The sequence below is a fragment of the Felis catus genome, chromosome C2 (assembly GCF_018350175.1).
Source record: "Felis catus isolate Fca126 chromosome C2, F.catus_Fca126_mat1.0, whole genome shotgun sequence".
Taxonomy (NCBI): Eukaryota; Metazoa; Chordata; class Mammalia; order Carnivora; family Felidae; genus Felis; species Felis catus.
This window is the reverse complement of record NC_058376.1, coordinates 136,106,093-136,125,848: the sequence shown is the minus strand read 5'-3', so window position 1 is coordinate 136,125,848 and position 19,756 is coordinate 136,106,093. Positions and strand designations below refer to the sequence as shown.

The following is a 19,756-nucleotide window of genomic DNA, read 5'->3' as shown; positions in this document are numbered from 1 at the left end:
GTGGATGCAGTTCCCTTATATATAAATGGGTATAGTTGTCCCTTATTCATAGGGCTTTTTTGAGATTTAAAGAGTTAATATATATATTATATAAATATGACATTATTATTTAAATATAAAATTATATTAAATGTAAATCTATATTTTTTAAAGTGCATAATATTTTGTGTGAAAAACGGATGCTCAATTTATGTTCATTTTCCCCATGATAGTGAAAAGCATAATCATGAATTTTCAACACGCTCCATGGCGTAAAATATGGGGGGAAAGACTCAGGCAAGGTTTTCCAGCAACTTCGTAAATATCTAAGAGTGGTTGTTAGTGGGAATGACTTCTTGATGAAAGAAATTCAAGAAACATTTAGTAAGTTCCTGCTCCATACAAATGTAGGCAAGTGTATATTCTCCCCATGTTTTCAAAAATGAAACGTTTTCCAACAGGTCAAAACTATCCTAAGAAAAATGTGCATTACCTAATAACTTACTGTTGAATGGCTCTTGGTAAATTCCAAATTGAGATCCATTCTTCTGTAGGAGCACAGTGGCTCTGAGGTCAAATATTTTGTTTGGAAGAAGAGCCCTCTATTTATGATAAACACTCAGCAAAGAAGAGAAGCGATTCTGCTCCAAGTCAAAGAAATTAAACACCGATTTCAGGCTCAGTTAATATACTTATGGGCTCGGTGTGTGGAAGGCCCTACCGTCTGTAAAAGTATGTAATGGTCTTTCATCGAGATTAAACTGAGTACTGAGAACAATTCTATTTCATTTATTTTAACACTGCCTTCCTTAATTACGTGTATGATTTTAACTTTGCTTTGCTTAATTATAATGTGTGTAGAGCACTTAAAGTAAGAGAAGTGATATGTTCAGACCGTTTAGCATCCTGATTGTACATCATCAATAAAATGAATTACTGGATTAATTGTAGCATTCTCAGTGTTGTTGGAAAGTCCCAGTCTATATCCGAGTCACCTTAATTTCATAGTCTCATTTCAGCATAGGCAAATACTTCTAATTTAAGTAGTTAAAAAAATAAACCCCCAACTTCCATAATTTTCCAGTTTCCAAAGGTATTTTGCCTGTCACTGGTTATCATTTTCACACCGGTGAAGCATATATATAACTATCAGGCCGAATCATTCCTTCTGCTATCAAAGTTTGACTCAAGAATAGCAATATCCAGGTCAGTTTGGAAGTTATCATTCACTTTTCCTTTTACTCCTAGCAAATCTGACGTATATAATTCTTAAAGTAGCATGCTGGGGCTGCTGCTGAGTGTGTGGGAGGCTCTTTGGCTTTGTGTAGGCATTTTGTATAGAATGCATTTTGTAAAATCTCGTCTTAATATCAGGTCTTGGAGGAAGCTCGATAATTGGGATCTCAGAAGAAAGTAAACAGACCTTCGGTGAAAGAGTCCTCCGAAAGGGCTGCCTGGCTTTCTCTCTGTCTCCTTTTTCTTCCTTATTCTTCTCCTTTCCCTTCCCCCTTTTCTTCCCTTCCCCTCCCATCCCCTTCCTTCTTTTTTTTCTCGCTCCCTACTTCTTTCTCTGGATTTTGGGCAACATTGCTCTCCTGAGGTATACCATTGTTGCTGAGTTCTTTAGCCAACCACTTCGCATTGCCTTCAGAGTCTACAGAGGGACTGTTTGCTCCTGATATAAAAGGAGACCAGAGCTCAGGCTCTGGGTAATCTTAGCTGTCCTCCTCCTCTCTCCCACCTACTCACTGACCTGGAATTTTCCACTCCTGTCAGAGTACACTGGGTTGTGGATGGCAGATGGCAGAGAAAACAGAGTGAGAACAATTTCCTAAATGACAAATTCAAATGGCAGTGTAGACGTCTTTAAAAAAGCCTGAATTTGTGAACACCATAGCCCATATGGGTCCAATAAAATTATGTCAGGAGAATATATATATAGGATGAGAGGACCCAAGGAAAGCCTTAACTGTTACGAATTTCACTTTACCTTTTTCGGGACAACGACGCCTCTCATTTAAACCGGACATGTCCTCAGTGGTGAGTCACCTTCGCTAGGAAGCTTTATCTAACCTCTGAGCTTGAGCCGATGGGCCCATCAATTGGAACCTATTCGTTAGGTGACTACTGGACAGCCATTACCAAGTGTGATAGAAGAACTTTTAAAGTGTGGGAACATGTTCTAATATATTTTGTTTGGTGGCAAACACAATATGCAGAATTGATAGAAATGTTGCCAAAAAGAGGGCTATATATATGTAAAAAGACTGCAAAGACTGTCTTTTGGCGATGGGATTTTATGTAATTCTAATTTTTCCGTGGATTTTTCAGTCTTTTCTAAATGTGCATTATAATAGGAAAAATTAAAGTGGGAAAAGAAAGAACATCATCTGCCCAAGTTCCTATTTCCATTACTAAACTGTGAACTCCTCGAAGGAAAGTATCATGACTTAGTCATTTTTGTTTCGCCAGCATATAGCACAGTGCCTGGCATAACTTAAGTGTGCCATAAATATTTATGGCACTGAAATGAACCTCTGGTCGTTTGATACTTTCTGTAAAAAGTTTTGTAATCATAAGCAATTAGCTTAGAAAATGAACTCTGAAGCATTTAGCCCCAAACCATCCCTTCACCCCCACCCCACTCCCCAAAGGGAATCTTTTAAAATTATTTATTTTAGGTCTCGTGATTTTTACCAGTATTTTAGACACTAAAATTTTACTTCTATTGCTTGGCTCATCATGTTGAGATAAGACCTAAAAACAACCTGCCATGAAAGGTGAGAACTCAGCTCACTGCTACCTACCTTCCCATCCCACACTTGGTGGTTATTATTTTTAGCTCATGTATTACAATTTTACAAGGCAACATTAATATCAATGACACATCAAGAAAATTACACAAATATTTAATGTACAGCTCACTATACTGAACTACCTCCCAGATGAATATATAGGATGTTGTCAGCACCCCAGGCCTCCCTTGTGTCCCCTTCACAGACACTAACCAGCCTCATTACCACAGGTAACCACAGTTGTGAATTCTATTGTAATCTATAAGCTTTGCTTAGTTTTCATTTCTCTTTTTTTTTTTTAATTTTTTTAACGTTTATTTATTTTTGAGAGACAGAGAACGAGCAGGGGAGGAACAGAGAGAGAGGGAGACACAGAATCTGAAGCAGGCTCCAGGCTCTGAGCGGTCATTATAGAGCCCAATGCGGGGCTTGAACCCACGAATCCTGAGATCATGATCTGAGCTGAAGTCAGTTGCTTAACCGACTGAGCCACCCAGGCGCCCCTCTCTCTTTTTTTAGGTTTATTTATTTATTTCATGTGTGTGAGAGAGAGTGCACGCTCACACTGTCAGCGTGAGCGAGATCAGGGGCTCAATCTCACGAACTGAGAGATCATGACCTGAGCCAAAATCAAGAATCAGACTCTTAGCTGACTGAGCCACCCCGGAGCCCCATGTTGTCATTGTTTTTAAGTATCTCATTCTGGTGAACATAAATGCTATCTAATCTTGATCTTAATTTACAAGGCTTTGATAAATGACGTTGAACACCTTTTTTATATTTTTATTGTCTATTTGGCATGGGAATCTGTTTGTGAAGTACTTCTTTTTTTATTTTTTAATTTTTTTAACGTTTATTTTTGAGACAGAGAGAGACAGAGCGTGAATGGGGGGAGGGTCAGAGAGAGAGGGAGACACAGAATCAGAAGCAGGCTCCAGGTTCTGAGCTGTCAGCACAGAGCCTGACGTGGGGCTCGAACTCACGGACCGCGAGATCACGACCTGAGCCAAAGTTGGACGCTTAACCGACCGAGCCACCCAGGCGCCCCTGTGAAGTACTTCTTAAGGGTTTTATGCCTTTTTGGGTTGTCTTCTCATACTGGTTTGTAGACAGTCTTTATATATAATAGGTATGAGCCTTTTATCAGATACGTGTTTGCAAATACTTTCTCCTATCCTATGGATTGCCTCTTCACACTCTTAAATAATGTCTTGGAAAACACAAATTCTGTAGTTCAATTTACCCATTTTTTTCTTTATGGTTAGGGCTCCAGCGGGAATTAATTTTAATGCAGTTTTAAGAGGAGTCCAGGTTGTTTTTCAACATGCAGATATACATTTGACCCTGCAACATGTGTTGAAAGAATCGTTTCCCCTTCGCACGGCATGTCCCCTGTGTCATAGAATGTCCATACGAGTGTGGGCCTATTTCTGTCCTCTTCCATTCCACTGGCCTATTTGTTCCTGGGCTAACATGTGCTTTCTTAATTGTTGTAACGTTACAGTATATCTTGATAACTGTCACACAAATCTTCCAATTTTGTTCTTTACAATTGCTTTGGCTAGTTTTAGCTCTGCATTTCCACTAACCCGTAGAAAGAGCTTGTCATTTTTCAAACACACACACACATATCCACCAACACACATGAACACACATCTACTAGAATTTTCGCTGGCATTGCACTGAATCCTTAGATTAATTTGGGTAAAACTGGCATCTTTATAATATTGAGTATTAAAACCATCATCATTGTATATCCTTCTGTTACTCCCCTTGTAAATTTTCTCACTAATGCTTTGTAGTTTTCTGTATAGTAGAGTTACACATTTTAAAAGAGATTTTCCTACATATTTGATACCTTTATAATCATTTTTTAAATGTTTATTTATTTTTGAGAGAGAGAGAGAGAGAGAGAGAGAGTAAGTGGGAGGGCGATACAGAATCGGAAGCAGGTTCCAGGCTCTGAGCTGTCAGCACAGAGCCCGATGCGGGGCTTGAACTCACAGACCGCAAGAACATGACCTGAGCCAGTCAGGCGCTTAACTGACTAAGCCACCCAGGCGCCCCTGTAATCATTTCTTACATTTAATTTTCTAGTTGTTTGGCACTAGCGTATAGAAATACTATTAATTTTTGCGTATTGAACTTGTACCCACCAGCCTTACGACATTCACTTATTAACTGTAATAGTTGTTTGAAGCTTCTAAGGTTACTTTTGTTTTGGGTGTTCTCAAAATTCTCAAATCTCAAGATTGTCCGCATATGTGTTTTTTTTTTTTTTCCTTTTCTCATTAGTATTGCTGGACGTCTTTGATAGTTTTTAATCGTCTTCCCATAAATCAGTGGTTAGCACACACTGTAATTACTGATGCTCACACGGAAGCTTCCCCTTCCTTCCTCCTCCTCCTCACTCAGCCAGTGAATGTCTCTGCCCTAGACATTTATCTGGGGTTTGGGCAGTCACCTGCAACATTTAAGATTGCTGCCACCTGCTTTTGTAGTAAATATTGCATCCCTGTCATTAGTAATGTCATCAGCCTTGGGTGGAGATTCCTAATAAGATGCCTCAGACTTGATTCCTTAGGAATATATACTTAAAATTAAAAAAAAAATAAATTATTTCTGAATATTTATAGAAATCATGTGAATAAAATCAACGCATAGGATATAATAACATGGATATTGTGTAAGAAGTTTGCTAGGTCTCAGTGAATCCTGGCAACGGACTCACTAAAACTCCACTTCTTTATGTCTAAATTAAGGTGTTAGTAACTTCTATCTCATGGTGTTAGGAGAATTAAGTGAGCAACATGTTGGGGCGCCTGGGTGGCTCAGTCGGTTGAGCGTCCAACTTCAGCTCAGGTCACGATCTCGCGGTCCGTGAGTTTGAGCCCCGCGTCGGGCTCTGGGCTGATGGCTCAGAGCCTGGAGCCTGCTTCCGATTCTGTGTCTCCCTCTCTCTCTGCCCCTCCCCCATTCATGCTCTGTCTCTCTCTGTCTCAAAAATAAATAAATGTTAAAAAAAAAATTAAATAAATGAGCAACATGTTCCATATTATGAGCTCTTATGATTAGCTCTCAAGGTCATACCAATAGTTAGTTAAATAGAAAATACTAAAATGCAGACATCCTTTCTTCTAGCCTAAGGTAATTGTCACAGTAATACAGAGTTGTTTCCCACAAACACAAATTTGGGAAGCTTTAACTAATAAATTCAAGTTACTTAGATGCCGTCTGCCATTCAACAGCAGTGGTTTCCCAAGTGCTGTCCAAGTCACCCAAATGCTTTAAAGCCACTGACAAATGAGCACCGGTTTTGCACCAGGATGATGTGATCAATGAGCATTTAACAAGTGACAAAGTAACATCATCTGATTACTTCCCATATCTTTTGGCCCTGTGACCAGCATTGCTTTCTACTTACAGGGAACAGCAGGGAATAATTTATGCCATTTCCGATTCAGGACCACTCACAATATTTTATGTGGATCGATAGAGAATAAAAGCTCAATTATCTACGCAGATTCTTCAAACGTCAAATCAGTAGGTTAATCCTTGAACATTTGAGCATTTCCCCACCTTTCCATCAGGAGTAGAAGAAACATGGGCAAATATGAAATAAGTATAAGCTGTGTATATTGGCAAAATGCCTGTGACTTTGCTAAGCTGAGAGATGGGCAATCAAGGAGACTCGCAATTATAGAAGTCATAATACTGGGTATAAAACAGCCACCACGGCGTCTGGCACATTGTAGCTCTTCGGAAAATGAGAATTCCTGTTCTCTGCTCCCTAGGCTGTTGCTGTTGTACATCAGCCAAGACTGTTAGAATTGCTGCAGTCCCAGGATGCCCCTTCAGCAGCTCTGTCACCAGCACAGCCTTTCCAAGAAATTCTCCCGAACCCTGGCCCTGGTTTTCTCACTGCTTCGGAACTTCCTAACGGATTCGGCACCGAGAGCTTTACTGCCTGGTATTAGTGCAGCTCTTTCCACATCTTTCAGCCTATCTCTTCCAGACTGGATCATAAGTTCCTTGAGGGAAGGCTTGGCTTTATACTTTGATTTCGCCATAAGCCGGATGAGTCATTTCTTAAAGCCCCGCACAGCCATTTGACATCTCCCACGTAAGGAACCTGTTAGGAACCATCCTCTATTATAAGGCTCAAAAATGCTAAGGGATAGCTGGGATTAAGGCCATTAAGAGAACATGGTAAAATAGGCTTTTGGGGAGAACTGTGATGGGGCAGAAAATACTGATAGAACCCTGCTTTAAGAATTCCAGTCTAAGAAGAATGTTTACTCGATCCAGGTAAATATCCACATCTCCTATGACTCCATGAGAGAAGTCTTGGATTTGGTAAGTTTCCAAATATGTATTTATATACGGAAGGAAACATTTATCTGGGTTCAAACCTTGCCTCTTTTCCGTACTGATCATATGGCATTGGGAAAGTTACTTTATTTCTCCAAGCTTTAGATATATCATCTGAAAAATGTGGATAATAACAGTGTTGATCCTGTATCAGGCGGTTTAGAAAAGGGAAATGAACCTAAATATTTCAACAGAGGAAATTCACCGTAGAGAACTGGTTTTCCTGGGGCTAGAGAGCTAAACGAGCAAAAAGAGATTATAGCGGTAACGTGGCTATAATAACTGCAGGAAGGAGCTTCTGTCCTTGGAGATGGAAAAACAAAAGGAAGAAGGGGGCTTAGCACAACACGAAGGCCCAAAAGAGGAGCGGTGAGGAGCCGTAAGACACGAAGGCCCGACTTTGGATGTGGGCGCTCCCAACTGATGCCGGAATCTCCAAGAAGATACAATGGGTCTGGTTCTGGGAGTGCCTGAGGAGGCTGAACACGAGGACCACTTCGGCTTGAGGTACATCATACGCCTGAGAAGCAAGCAGTCCCCTCTCTCCACCTCCTGCTTTCCAGTCTCCCTCTGGCGCCCCTACCGGCAGGTGCAACTGAAGTCGGCTGGCAAAGAAAAGTGAGGTTTGCAGCATCCAAACTCCAGCGTGACAAAGCATAACACGGAAGGCGGGTTTGGAGCTCAGGGACAATAGTATAATGATTTGTCTGTTTGTTAAATGGGACAGGAATCGTGCCCAACCTATAGACAATGACTCAGGATGTTGTACTGAAACATTTAGCACAGAAAATGGAATATGAAAACAAGTTTAAAATGTTAAATATTTATTATTTATTGGGTGTGTTTCTTTGTTTTTGTTTTTGTTTTTAACTAAGTGATCTAGCAAGCATCCTTAATTCACTATATTAGTATTAATAAAATTTGATAACACTGTGTTCGAGACTGTCAAATGGGGTTTCAAACATACACCTGCAATTCAAACTCCTACAAGTTACATGAAAACAAAGTTCCTGCCCTTTCAAAATCGGTCATCAAGTAAACGGTTACTTCTTCATCTGTCCAGAAAATGGAATTCTTTGACATCACAGACTTTCATTGCTAATCTCTATGTATATTAAAGTGTTTGTCACCGATTTTCTAATTAGCGCTTTTTGACTCTTCCCATTTAAATGCATTTTAGGACAGAACAAACGTAACAGAAATCCCTGTGGCAGATATTCGTTCCCTGTCTTGCTATGAAGAAGAGTTTCCCTTACCGCCGATCAGCATGGTGCAGATGGAGAAGATCTTTTCCGCATCTGTATTAGCAGAGACATTCCCAAACCCAACACTGGTGAGGCTGCTGAGAGTGAAGTACAGAGCGGCAATATAGGCACTTCGGATGGACGGGCCCCCCAAGGTATTGTTGCCGTAGTATGGAGACTCTAGTCTCTTTCCCAACTCATGGAGCCAACCTGCAATGGAAGAAAGAATGAGAACTTAAAGCCACAGAGTAGAGTCCCAGGATTAGCACCTGGGGGAGGGAGGGAATGACAAATGAACATTGAGGGACATACTGATTTGTTCAGGAAAAAGAAGAAAGAAAAATTAAAAGGGAGTTCAAGGCAAGAAATAAGATTCCATTGCTACGAAAGCAAAAATATCACTTTTATGCAAGCTGTTCTATATAAGACACACAGCAGAGAAGTGTGCATCCGAGAGCAGATGGGTGGTCAAAGCTAAACAGGTTACCCTCATGCAGGAGACTCTACCCACAGACACGGAAACTGGGATTGCTACGGTCGGTAACAGTGTGGTGTATTTCTCTAGTGGTTAAGCTCCTCTCCTCCTTCCTCAATTGGAGTTTCAAGAGACAAATGGGCTTAATAGGTATTTTTAAACCCTACGTGATGATACATAGCAACAACCACAAGGAGCTAGACTTCACATAGACGAGATGGGCTTTATTTCCATCCAGCACAACCTTGCCCCATTTTATCCACTTGGGCTGACATCTAGTTGGCTTAGGAGTCTCAGCTCATGCTACCTCCTCAGGAAACCTCCTCTGCAGCCCCATCCTGCCATGTGGGGGTGGAGGGGGAAAACCGCACAACTAAGAGGTACCTGTAATAGAACTGGATGTCCCCCGCAGCTGTTTTATAATACTGCTCTATACGTGTGCCCAAACTGATCAAATTAAGAGCTTTAAGTACATGCAGTTTATTGTATGTCAACTATGCTGTCATAAAGCTGTAAAAAAAGCTACATTAATAAAGATGAGAAATAGCAAGCATGACATTGACGATAATAGAATGGAAACAACACAAAGACCACGTTAAAATCCTTCATTGGAAACATTTATCCTTTAAGATTTTGTATTTCAAAATTCTCTTTCTCTTTCTTTGTATGCGACTATGTTACAAACCACTGTGACAATTAAGCTGAACCCATAAGGTTCATAAGACTTTTGTTAAGAGATGTTATTCACTGACCGCTACTTTCTTGTAAATGCTTCATTTAATGGCTGCCCAAGAAGGGATGAGAGTCATCACACTTTTTAAGTAGTAATAATGCTGTCATTATCAACTAAAGTTATAGGTTATGGAACTGTGCTAGGTAATTAAAATGCATATTTTAAACAACTGGGAATTCCTTGAGACCAAGGAGAATTGTTTTGTGGCAAGTATTATATCTTATTCATCCTGTGTCTTCAGAAAAGTGTTTCTTAACCTTTAGCTTGCCTCAGAAATATCTAGAGGGCTTGTTAAACAGCGATAGCAAGTCCTATCCCTGAAAGTTTTTTAAAACTGCTGTGCCCTCTGCCACCTCCACTAACCGCATCAAAGTGTCTGTTGCCAAGACCAGGTACTGGTATTTTTTAAAAGTTCCCAGTAGAATCTAATGTGAAGATAGAACTTAGAACCGCTATTCCAGATCTTAGCAAAGCACTAACAATAGTCAAGTTTAATAAATGCTATTTTAAAAAGTGAATGAATTAATGAATGTATCAATTGTTCTTGCACTCTATCATAGTATGAGATAATATGACAGCCTTGAGACGATAACACAACATATGTGCATTTGTAAATTTGTACTAGGATAAGAACATATGTTTGGACGATAGAGAATAATAATGAAACCTAAGTTATACGCTATAAAAGGTGATGCTGTTAGTAAGTTATGACCAGGTGCTCTGTCTGGAAAGGCTTTGCGAAGGAAATAGGCTCTAGTGATGGGGTTCAGGGCAGGCTGGCACACAGGAATGTGCCATTTGGGCATGGGAATTAGTTGAGCTGAAGGCAATCAGGGCCTGACGGACTCAAAAGAAGCTTTTTACTCCCCCCTCAACAGCCTAAAAGAATTTAGATAGGGGGCCTGTACCAAGAAGAGAGCTATTACCAGGGATAACTTTTTACATCAGAAAGATTTATCTTCATGGCACGGCAAACATTTGTTTACTGAACATTTGCTCTTCTCATCTTCCAATGAACAGTCTTTCTTCCCTTTGAAGCCCCCTTGGCCTTAGCTCAGGATGGCCTCGAAGCCTCAATTGCCTGACCGTCTTTGACCCTCTCATGTCTACATGAAACTCCTACAGGTACTACATTAAATTTGTTTTTCTTCGGTTTTACTGTCTCACATCAGTATAATTATTAGGGCAGCCAAAGAACCTAAAAAAGAAGAGAAAAATAACGTTCCTCCCCAACACTAGATTCAACACAGATTTACATGTGGGCTCCTCCATTTATAGGCTGTAACAACAACTACTTCTCTGAGCTCCACTTTTCTCACTTGGAAAAACAGGGATACTATCTAAGTTGTGGAGCTGTGATGGATTAAAGGAGGTGCCACATATGAAAATGCCAACCATTGTTACTGGCTGAGGTTTCGTGTATCTCTTTTCTCTCTCTTGCTTCTCTTACTTTCATGGGAACAAGAAAGCACAGAAGGTCCAGGAAGGTAAGAGAAAATAAGAGCCCAGCACTGAACTGTAATGGGAGAGGAAGGTGGTGACTCCATGTATTCAGTAAAAACTACTGTAGGGATTAGCATTTCCTAACTATTAGAAATAAGAGGGAGAAAATCCAGATGACAGCAGCTCTTAAAACTGGGGAAGTTACGGGGTGCCTGGGTGGCTCAGTCGATTAAGTGCCCAACTCTTGGTTTTGGCTCAGGTCATGATCACATGGTTTCAGTTTGGCCGCAGGTTGGGCTCTGCCCTAGCAGCGTGGAACGTGCTTGGGATTCTCTCTCCCTCTCGCTCTGCCCCTTCCCTGCTCATGCTGTCTCTCTCAAATAAATAAATAAACGTAAAAAAAGTGGCGGAGTTATATGCCCATTTGTGAATCTGAAGAAAGACGCGATTCTTTGGCCAGAACAAAGTACATGTGGAGACTGTGGGCCACTCTGTACTCATTTTGTCATTTCATGGCTTCCTGAAGCCCTTTCATACATATCAGATTAAAAAAATCTGTTCTAGAATTTTAAGCGAGGGGGAGGATGCAGTGATCAAGGGTGATTTGATAGAACGTAGCTTAATCTTGAATGGAAAAAGATTTAGAAAGAACGGCAACTTATCCAAGATTAATTGATGAGATATCACAAAAGCAAATCACACGTGCATTTAAAAAATATTACTGGTATATTTATATGCACCGTAGGAAGAGAGTGCAGACACAAAGGCATAATCAGGAAGCAGAGAGAACATCTGAATTTGTTGTCATATTCAGGATGTCGATTTCTGCAGGATAGTGCCCCCATAGGCATTTGATCCAGACGCCGTCAAATATGGAAAACCACAGGATGCTGAATGGCTGGTGGGCTTGGTATTTCTCAAGTGTCTTCCCACTTGTGCTCTAAAAGCGATGCTGTATTATTTCTTCTGGACAAAGAACTGATTAGAGGGGCTCGTCCTTTTGTTCCGTATTGGTCATTCCTGCTAATTACTGGGAAGCTGAAAACTGTCCTCTTACCCGGAGAGTAAATATTGCATGACCTAATTTCTGTTTTAGCTGATGCACAGAGGAAGAGAAAAACCCAGAAACAACTGAGCTACTTACTACTTCCTCTTGCCTGAATCAGCTGCACCATCAGACCATGAAGAAACAACTGGACCCACCTATTGATCTTCAATTAAGGTATTCATTACCTTACGGAACCCAGTTTTCTCACTTAAAAAAAAAAAAAAAAAGCAAACAAACCCAGTCAATATATTTGGTTGAACTTCTTAATTGGAACAAAAGTGAAATCCTGAAGAATTCTCTGAAACAAATCAGTTTTCATATAGATTGATTTCTGTAATCAAATAGGATGAAAGTTTGTATCAGGACATACAGATTATATTAGATTATATCCTCCTCCAGGGCCTGTTCATTTACAATGTGTGAAGCTATCTCAGAAGTGATTCAGGGCGCAAAACACAGAGGAACAACAGACCTACTTTTGTTGATATCTCTTTTCCGTCTAGCCAACTGTTCTGTCTATTTTCAGAAACATCTTGTTTTTTAAGAAAGGTTGCTACTAAACTGTGTTACAGCTGACGGAGCAAAAGCAATAATGATGATGACAAAACCTGGTAACACGCAAAGGAGGTAACACCCACAAATCCTGGGATTGGCTCTGTGGGCTAAATAAAACTTTTTCACAGAACAGCTCGTCCAAAATGAGAGCACATGTTCACTGTAACAAGACAACATGTCACTGTACTGTATAGAAGAAACAGTTTAACCAATTTGGAAGCCAATCTTTTTTTATGCTGAAGAAACTCATCTCTAAAGGAAGGGATGTCCTAGAACAGTCTGTCTGCTTCTGCTCATTTTTTTCCCCCTAAGGAACATTTTGAGGAAAAACACATACACAACATAAAGTAGAATCTAAATATACTAATACATTACAATTTGATAAAGACAAAAGATACCATAAAACAATCCTATCATTACTAAAATTGATTAGATAAATAAAAGAGTAGGTTTATGAAACAAAGATAAATTTTAAGATAGAATGACTCCTTTTTTTGAGAGAGAGAGAGAGAGAGAGAGAGAGAGAGAGAGAAGGTGAGTGGTGGAGGGGTGGAGGGGCAGAGAGCACAGAGCCTGGTGCAGGACTGATCTCACCACAGTGAGATCATAACCTGAGCCAGAATCCAGAGTTGGAAGCTTCACCAACTGAGCCACCCAGGGGCCTCAAGATAGAATGACTCTTAATGACCACGCCCAGAAGAGCATGGAACTTAGCACAATTCAATCCATATATTTTTCATTGCATACTTACCATGGGCCCAGTATTTTGCTTAATTACATACTTCTAACACTGAATGGGAATTTCTAATTAGTTTGCTCTTTAGGCTCCCTACAATAATTTACTTACTTTTACTATGCATATTGTGTGCACAGTTTATACAAGTGTGACCTGCTTTATACAACATATGCAGTCTTAAAAAGTTTAGTTTAGATTAGCATTTGGTAAGTGAGCAGATAGTTCAGATTTAATAAAAGGAATGGGAGCATGTTATTTAAGGAAAGCCTATGGTGAATTTCTTTGGTCGAATAAAATACCTTAGTAATATGCAAAAGTATCTGGTAAAATATAAGCTTATTAAATCATATTTATATGTGTGTGTTAAGATGTGTTTGTATAGACAGAGAAAAGAGAGAGAGGATTAGCACATGCATAATCACACCTATAATCCCAAATGGTGTTTTACTTAATTTGGAACGCATGAACCATGTTGCATTAGGGTGTGGCGAGAAGCAAGAAGGGAAGCCATGCCAGGGTTTTCTTGTTACTAGGTTGGCACACGCTTTACATTCTACCGAGGGCTTCCTGGGCTCCAGACACTCCAGTAAGGCAGTCCATCTCCCGTCTCACGTACAGGCACTAATTGTATGGAATAGGTATGCTTATCATCCACATTTTGATCCATTATTTCATTAATCATTATAACCATTTAGAAATCATCATCCTCATTTTAAAGACGAGAAAACTAAGGCTCCGAATGATTAAATAGCTTGCTCAGTATGGCAGTATCAGGATTAGAATCCAGATCTGTGTGCTGTCAGAGCCCAGGCTCTTGACCACTATGTACAGTGGTCACGTAATATACATATACCCACGTAATATACATATAAGCCCAAGAATACTACTGTTGTAGTGTGGCTGAATGTCTTTACAAGCGAGATGCCATTTGTTATTATGGTGTACATACGTATTATGGTGCAAGAAAGAAGTAGTCTTAGTTAGGCCTCCCCAGAAGCAGACCCTGAGGCATGGCTTTAACTATAAGTCATTTATTTAGGTGTTAGGTCCAGCACATATATTTAGGAGACAGTAGGGAAGGGACACAGAGAGTGGAGGAAGCCAATGAAGCATGCCCAATCAAGCAAGCTATCACTATAGGCAAGTGGAGCTGAAGCCCACTGGGGAGCCCCGGGGAGGAGTGTAGAACACATCCCCTGTCAGAGCAGGGGAGTATTAACCATCATTGATTGAGGGTGGCTCTAAGGGAGCATGACTTCCCCACCGTGGCCATGACTGTAGCAAAGGAGGCTTCTACATCTCAAGACAGTGCCTCAGGCATAGATATAGATCCTAAGGATAGGAGTCATACAGAGTGAGGGGGCACAGTGGAGTATCAGCAACATTTGCGACAGCAGCCAACACTTACTAAATGCCAAGTATTTTGCTAGGCTTTCACATAACACTATTTTCATACAACTATCACAACTACTCTGCCTTTTTTTTTTTTTTCTTAAACTGATAGAGTCCAACAGAGAAGGTCAGAAGTTTTCTCCTGTCTTTAGGGACTTTTAGAACTGAGAGGTAAATCCATGCCTTTCTAACTAAACATCCATCATCCTTCCCCTATAGTACACTGCTTATAAAGAAGTAATCATTTTATTTATTTATTTATTTATTTATTTATTTATTTTTAATTTTTTTTCAACATTTTTTTGTTTATTTTTGGGACAGAGAGAGACAGAGCGTGAACGGGGGAGGGGCAGAGAGAGAGGGAGACACAGAATCGGAAACAGGCTCCAGGCTCCGAGCCATCAGCCCAGAGCCTGACGCGGGGCTCGAACTCCCGGACCGCGAGATCGTGACCTGGCTGAAGTCGGACGCTTGACCGACTGCGCCACCCAGGCGCCCCAAGAAGTAATCATTTTAAATGATCTTTTTAATTGCACTTGTCGAAACCGTTATTAAATAAGTTTGCATTTCCAGCGGCCTCTTTTGCTTAGCGTGGGGGATTGTGTCCCAAAGGCACACATCATATCAGAGAAAATAGAGGAATTATCCAAACATAATCCACAATGTAGACATGGGATGACATGGTATTTAGAACCTGAATATTACTTCAACAGGGATCAAGAGGTTTCTAATGTAAATTCCAAGCATAGAAAATACTATGGTTAACATTGGCTTCCCCTCCCTCCATACTTAATCCTTTCGGACTTCATTCAGCTGAGAGGTAGAAAAACACTGCGAGTCCTAAGGTGGGAGGTGTCTGGCTGGGAGAGGCAAAACAGTGGGAGACGATGATTGTGGGGCACAGCCTGAGAACTTCTCTGGTTGCTTAGCCTCTCCCCAGGGGCTAATGTGTGGGTCCGCCCAGCTGCAGGGGTGATTGAGAGATATCAAAAAGGGTGTCAGAAGTCTGAGTGCCTTACATGTGTCTATGTGGGTTTGTGGGGGTGGTGATGGTGTGGCAACAGAAAGACAAAGATTTGTGTGAGGTATTGTATTTACTGTTATACGCTCAAAAAGAGTTGTTAGTCCGAAACAGAATATCACAAAAAAAACCTTGAGATTTCATCTCCATTCTCTCTCTCTCTCTCTCTCTCTCTCTCTCTCTCTCTCTCTCTATTTATTTATTTTGAGAGACACAGAGAGAGTGCAGGTGGGAGAGGGACAGAGAGTGAATCCCAAGCAGGCTCCTCATGCACAGACTGATGTGGGGCTCGAACACAGGAAATTGTGGGATCATGACCTAGGCCAAAATCAAGAGTCGATCACTCAACCAAATGAGCCACCCAGGCGTCCCTTCACTATCTCTTAAAATATCTACATATTTATCTCCATTCCTTAAAGTTCAACTAGGGCCTGCCACTACAGTTTTCTGTTTTGTTTTTTTTTTTTGATTTAAACAAACTTTTTATTTCGGGATAATTTCGACTAATACCAAAGTTGGAAAGAGTACAAACAATCCCCTTTGTATCCTTCACCCAGCTTCTCCTAATGTTAGCATCTTAATGTTTATCAAACTATGAAATTAACATTGGCACATTACTACTAAGTAAACTATGGACTTTCTGTATTTTAATGTAAGAATACAGTTAAGGAGGAGTTCAGAGACTTAGATTCCAGAACTCACTCTCTACCTTCCACTCCATCCCCATATTTCAGGGTGTGACTGTGGATAAGACTAGAAAGGCACCAGGCTACAGTGGTATTTGATATTGATTGATTTGTTGATTCCACTAAGGAAAAGGCCATCAGTAAATTTGGGGTCCTGTCCGAATTTGACCAGGAACTCCATTACTTGGAGTTTCCACAGATCTCACATTTTGGTTCTCATAAACTAAGAGGTGTTTTACATTTCTGAAATGGTGTAACCTACTTTTGAGGTGAAAGTCGGAAGCAAAAAAGATTAATCATAAAAGAGTGGAGATTGGACCTAGAGTCAGGAAATGGAGGTCGTAATCTTGGCCTTGCCGTTAAGTTGATGTCTGATCCTTTATGCACCAATAGCCTTTCTAGTCTTCCATTTTTCCATCTTGAAGATGAGGTGATTGGATTGAGTAATCTCTTTTCCTGTAATCTTTTAGTAATCTTTCTCAGATTGAAGATTTGATGAAACAAGATCCTGGGACGTTTCCTCACGAACGGTTGATTTTCCGAAAGTAAAATACTTGTGTAATAACCCATGATCTTATAATTCATCCTTTATTTGTTTTTAATTATTTGAGTGATGACCCATCAGCAAATGTTGATGGGATAAGGATGGAAGGTGTTCACATCTTGATGCATGTATCATTTCTGCTCTATTTCCAGCGCTGAACAATTACTCAGAAGCAATATTATGTGATATTGGTGCCGTCAGGAAAAAAAATGCACCACTTGTGCTAAACCAGCCCAGAGTTTGCCAGTTCTCTAAAGTCTACTTAAATATGAAGTATTAGTATACTAAGGTACAGCATTCCACACAAGCAACGAATGTAAAGATTACATACTACGATAAACTACTAAAATAGACCATCATCACATGCAGCAAAGAAACAAAACCCAAACTGGGGCACCTGGGTGGCTCAGTCCGCTAAGTGTCCAACTACAGCTCAGGTCATGATCTCACAGCTTGTGAGTTCAAGCCCCTCCTCGGGCTCTGTGCTGACAGCTCAGAGCCTGGAGCCTGCTTCGAATTCTGTGTCTCCCTCTCTCTCTGCCCCTCCCCTGCTCGCACTCTGTCTCTCTCTGTCTCAAAAATAAATAAACAAAAAAATTAAACAAAACAAACCAAAACCAAACCCAAACCAACCAAACAAAAAGACTCCAGAAAGAACAAGAAATGTAAAACAACCTGAAGTCACAGTTGGGCATCTACGATAGAGCTTTCTGACTGATCCTAAGAAGAGGCAGTATAGGCCATCTGTTTCCAACCAGCTGGGACACTTCCAAATGCCTCTCAAATCTTGGCTAAAAATAGAGGAAATTCTAACAAAGATTAGGCTCATGGCTAAGTTAACAGAACATAAACAATGAACTATTTACCTTTAACTGTCCTATATAAAATGCTCATACAATTCACAGTTCACAATTCAGATCTGCCTCAACATGAGCATTTTTTCCTGAGGAATTATTGGTACGTTTTTCAGGGCTTAATGAGTTTGTGAGACAAACATTCATGGCTGAACTCATTTACAAAGGCAACTTGTCACTCAGGAAGAAAATTCTAATCCAAAGCACTCCTCCTTTGCGCCAAGGGACAAAAACCTAGCTCAAGAAAATAATTTAGGATAAAAATAATTGAATCCAGCCAAATTATTTTACTTTATTGGTAAGCTCAAGTTTATTTTCATTACCTGCCCCCAATTTCCTTCTTATTCTCTCCTTTCTCTCAAAGATTTAGAATCGCTGCAAACCTAGGGAAGAAAAATGAATTGACACATCCCACGTTTGCAAACCATTTCTCAGGGGTAGTACTTGCCTGGCAGTCATTTAAATTAGAAGGATAGGCTTTGACATCCATTAAAAAGGAATCTCAAGTTTCTCTGGTTTGCAGAACTTCAAAATAAAGTTCTAATTACATTTCTTCCAAATGCATTAAAGGAGATATGTTTTCTAACATCTCAATTATAAAAGTAACTCAAATAAATTAAGCCTCATAATATGCTGGAATGTTGCATTCAAATACAGTAAACCTTGTTTTGCGAGCATAATTTGTTCTGGAAACATACTTGTAATCCAAAGCACTTGCATATCAAAGCGAGTATCAGGAACCATTGGCTCAGTCGTGATCATGTGACATTCGGTGTCACTTACTACTCGTGTTGCAAGACATCGCTCGTTTATCAAGTTAAAATTTATTAGAAATGTCTGCTTGTCTTGTGGAACACTCGCAGAACAAGTTACTCACAATCCAAGGTTTTACTGTACTTCATTAAAGAGTCCTCTGGATTTTTTTTTTTTATTTTTTTTTTCAACGTTTATTTTTATTTATTTTTGGGACAGAGAGAGACAGAGCATGAACGGGGGAGGGGCAGAGAGAGAGGGAGACACAGAATCGGAAACAGGCTCCAGGCTCTGAGCCATCAGCCCAGAGCCCGACGCGGGGCTCGAACTCACAGACCGTGAGATCGTGACCTGGCTGAAGTCGGACGCTTAACCGACTGCGCCACCCAGGCGCCCCAGAGTCCTCTGGATTTTATATACCTTCACTTGGTATTGAACCTGTTCCAAAGGCAGTTTCTTTAAGTTTCTAGGAAGTGCTCAAGTCTCCAAAATGAAACACCAACTTAGAGGTGTCGGCTTTTGTTCTCCATTTGAAGAGCTGATTCTGACTCATATGTCCAGTAATGCATTTAAAAACGTATAACTAACTTTGTTTGATGGCTTGATGGGGAATGGAATACGTGGTGGGAATCTGCATGAGTGTTCCAAAATAAGTTTTTAGCCAGCACGTGGCTGAATGGTTGGAGGTGAAGTAAACACAGGGTGATAGGGGTGTGCCCAAGACACCCAGAGGTGGCATGCAGAGTTTTACAAATGCGAAGTAGAATAGAAGACACAGGGCAATGAATCGAGGAACAAGATATACGGGAGGAATGCAGAAGAGAAACAGGACAACAGAGAAATGTGTCAGACCAGGTAGTGTAGTAAACCTGGGTGACCCAGAAGGCAAGCAACGCAGCATAGGAAAGTACTACTTAGTTGTGTGATGTTGGCTAAGTTACTCATCCTCTTCGGGCCCAGTGTCCTTCTTGCTACAATGGAGAACATGACAGTACCTCACCTCATAGGCTGTTGTGACATCAAGTGACCCAATTCACATAAAGGGCTTAGTAGAATGCTAAACACAACAAGCACTAGTAAAGAGCTATTCTTGTTGCTGCTGTGGTTTGAAAGGAATGAAGGTTTTC

At 40.4% G+C, this 19,756-nt stretch overlaps 1 protein-coding gene across 1 annotated transcript in view; it reads right to left on the bottom strand.

Annotated features, from left to right (window-relative positions):
- KCNH8 (potassium voltage-gated channel subfamily H member 8) overlaps window positions 1–19,756 on the bottom strand; it is a 358,591-nt gene that overhangs the window by 65,678 nt on the left and 273,157 nt on the right. The window contains exon 8 of the mRNA XM_045037664.1: window positions 8,402–8,599. Coding sequence (XP_044893599.1) covers window positions 8,402–8,599 — 198 coding nt within the window. The remainder of the gene's footprint in view (window positions 1–8,401; window positions 8,600–19,756) is intronic.